Source organism: Ascaphus truei, unplaced genomic scaffold (assembly GCF_040206685.1).
Source record: "Ascaphus truei isolate aAscTru1 unplaced genomic scaffold, aAscTru1.hap1 HAP1_SCAFFOLD_3464, whole genome shotgun sequence".
Taxonomy (NCBI): domain Eukaryota; kingdom Metazoa; phylum Chordata; class Amphibia; order Anura; family Ascaphidae; genus Ascaphus; species Ascaphus truei.
This window is the reverse complement of record NW_027456469.1, coordinates 16241-18844: the sequence shown is the minus strand read 5'-3', so window position 1 is coordinate 18844 and position 2604 is coordinate 16241. Positions and strand designations below refer to the sequence as shown.

At 46.4% G+C, this 2604-nt stretch overlaps 1 protein-coding gene across 1 annotated transcript; it reads left to right on the top strand.

Annotated features, from left to right (window-relative positions):
* Positions 1-704: 704 nt before the first annotated feature.
* Positions 705-2390, top strand: LOC142483631 (DNA polymerase delta subunit 2-like). The gene is made up of 4 exons (XM_075583650.1): positions 705-881; positions 978-1105; positions 1577-1678; positions 1899-2390. Exons 1-4 carry the CDS (start codon positions 745-747, stop codon positions 2054-2056), a joined length of 525 nt encoding a protein of 174 aa, XP_075439765.1. The 5' UTR covers positions 705-744; the 3' UTR covers positions 2057-2390.
* The last annotated feature ends 214 nt before the right edge of the window (positions 2391-2604 follow it).

The window sequence follows — 2604 nt, the reverse complement described above, 5'->3', positions numbered from 1 at the left end:
TTTATGTACAAACTTACAATTCAACAAAAAGGTTTGTAGGTCTGTTATGTGGGAAGGATGCACATGCAGTCAACATATGGGGGGAGGGGGGAAAGGTGGTGAAGGTCAGACAGAGGACCCGCTTCTTACGCTCAGCTGGAGAAGGATCTCATCGAGCATCTTCACAGCCTCCACACTGGCTGCCTGTGTCTTCTTCCTTAGATACTTGGCCTGAAGGGGAGGAGGCAGGGGTTGCAGTTCTAGAGGTCAATGTCCCCCTCATACCCTTACACTAACTGACTCTTGTTTTCTAAGTATAGGGTCTAGTCCCTCCTAGGACCAAAGCCAACTATATCAGTGATGTCTAATAGGTACTGGTAAACAATGTTTTTTTTTTTTTTTTTTTTTTTTATATAGATTTCCTTGGAATTGGTTATTCCTTCAAGAAGCAGCTTAGACCAGGGATTTATCCTGCTCCATATATCCTATATCCTTTTTTAAAACACCTCTTGGATGTTTTATTTCATGGACTTTTATTTTGTTCCTATGTTTTGGTATTTGTGGATTTCTTTAGCACTAATAGATATTGATATTAATTAGAGGTTTGATGGGCTTGCCTGTGAAAAGGCAATTTCCTTGCCCTTTATTAGAGGAACCCCTGTGCCTCTGGCATGTTGACGTCTCAGTAGGTTCAGAGAATGACATGTTCCAGTAATTCCGGTCCCTTCTCTTCTGCCTCTACAGGGGTCTGTGTCTGTGGATGTGATGCCTGGACCTTTCGACCCTACAAATTACACTCTACCCCAGCAGCCCTTGCACCGCTGCATGTTCCCGCAAGCTGCCCCATACAGTACCCTACATATGGTAACAAATCCGTACCAGGCAGAGATCGACGGAGTCAGGTACCTACCTCCCCCACTGCCACCGCTAAGTATAGTTGTGAATGAAGAGAATTGCTGTCGCTCACCGTGTGATGTGAATATCCTGTCTCCCTCCAGGATTCTCGGGACGTCGGGTCAGAACATCAGCGATATCTTTAAGTACAGCAGCATGCAGGATTACTTGGAGATCCTGGAGTGGACGTTGCAGGTTGGACACCTGAGCCCCACTGCCCCGGACACTCTGGGTAAGCAGCAATACCTCCCGCTTTCTGTTAAAGGTTCAGTTCTACATGGGAGAAAATTGACCTAATGACCATGATGTGATTAATTGGTTAGCCAACTCCCACATAGGAACATGTTTGTTGGGTTAAAGGGTAAGTTCCATGAAACACCAAAGTGACCTGATACACCATAACATGTTGAATGAGTGAAAAATCCAATTGGTATCAATAGCATCTGAAGAAATATTTTGAATTGCACCACTTTTACCTTGGTACATAAGGTTCAAAGGTTGGGCAAAATTCTAAGTACGGCGCTGCACACTGTCAGTGATATATAATATAATAATTTTTAAAAATTGGCAAAATATTGTACTAAGGTTGGAAGTGTCTGCATCAACCCAGCAGGATGCAGCTGGAATGTAGAGCATAGAACTGGGGATTGGGGGATGTTCCTTTTACCTCCCTTTAAGGCCCCCTCCTCCCTCTCCTCCGCAGGGTGCTATCCCTTCTACAAGGTGGACCCCTTTATCCTGCAGACCTGCCCCCACGTGTACTTTTGCGGGAGTGCCCCCAGTTTCAGCTGCAAGGTGGTTCAAGGTGAGAGGGCGGGTGGAGCAGGGCATCCCCCGTTATCTGACAATTGCTGAACTCTTTCCATGCCAGATGCACCCCTAATTGTGCAGAGCATGTAATAGATGGCTAAGCAAGGTGTGGCAGACCCCTCTGGCATTGAAGGGGTCTGCCACGGTCTGATAACTGGTGCCATACATGCTCTGTCCTCGTGTAGTGTGTAATGCTTGGTGTGTGTCCTCTGCAGGTAAAGAGGGGCAGCGTGTTCTGCTCCTGACGGTCCCGAGGTTCAGCAGCACTCAGACCGCCTGCCTGGTGAACCTGCGCACCCTACACTGCCAACCAATCGACTTCTCCGGATTCAACGCAGACGAGGAGTCATGTGACATGGCAGTCAGCCACTGAGCTGCTACGAGCAATGCTATGCGCATCTGTCTGAGGACTTTAGGGTTACGCTACATGTCTCTAAGGACTGAGTATAATGGAGAAATACTCTGCAGGGTATAGTAAGGGGGTAAAGGTGTGATGCTCTACAGATCTATCCATTTATGTAAAGGGTTAATATGGAGGCCGACATTTATGGAGCAAGGGGAGGGTAATAGAGAGATGCTCTGCAGATCTCTCCAGTAGGTAAAGGGTCAATGTCTAGGTTAACGAAGAGTGCTGTAAACATACGTTGTTTACACTTTTTTTTAATAAAATGATTGAGAGGAGGAAATAAAGTTCTCTCTCAAAAGAAGCGTCTTTCTGATTCTGGTGGTTTCGGGGGGGGGGGGAGGGGAGGGGAGAAAGAGGAGGAGTTTTGCACCCAGATGCAGAGCTCTATTATGGAGTTAACGCAGTAAATGCTAACCGGTTTCTTGAAAGCTGGTTAAGGCCAAGTACTGTTTTCAGCAGTAACGGACCCTTGCATTATTATAACTGACATTAGTGCTAATGATATGCAAAAGAGG

Bases quoted from the DNA above. Each gene is read 5' to 3' on its own strand.
- LOC142483631 (XM_075583650.1), top strand. From the start codon at position 745: ATGCCTGGACCTTTCGACCCTACAAATTACACTCTACCCCAGCAGCCC. The intron at 1,106-1,576 runs GTAAGCAGCAAT...TCTCCTCCGCAG, and splicing joins CACTGCCCCGGACACTCTGG to GGTGCTATCCCTTCTACAAG. The intron at 1,679-1,898 runs GTGAGAGGGCGG...TGTCCTCTGCAG, and splicing joins CAGCTGCAAGGTGGTTCAAG to GTAAAGAGGGGCAGCGTGTT.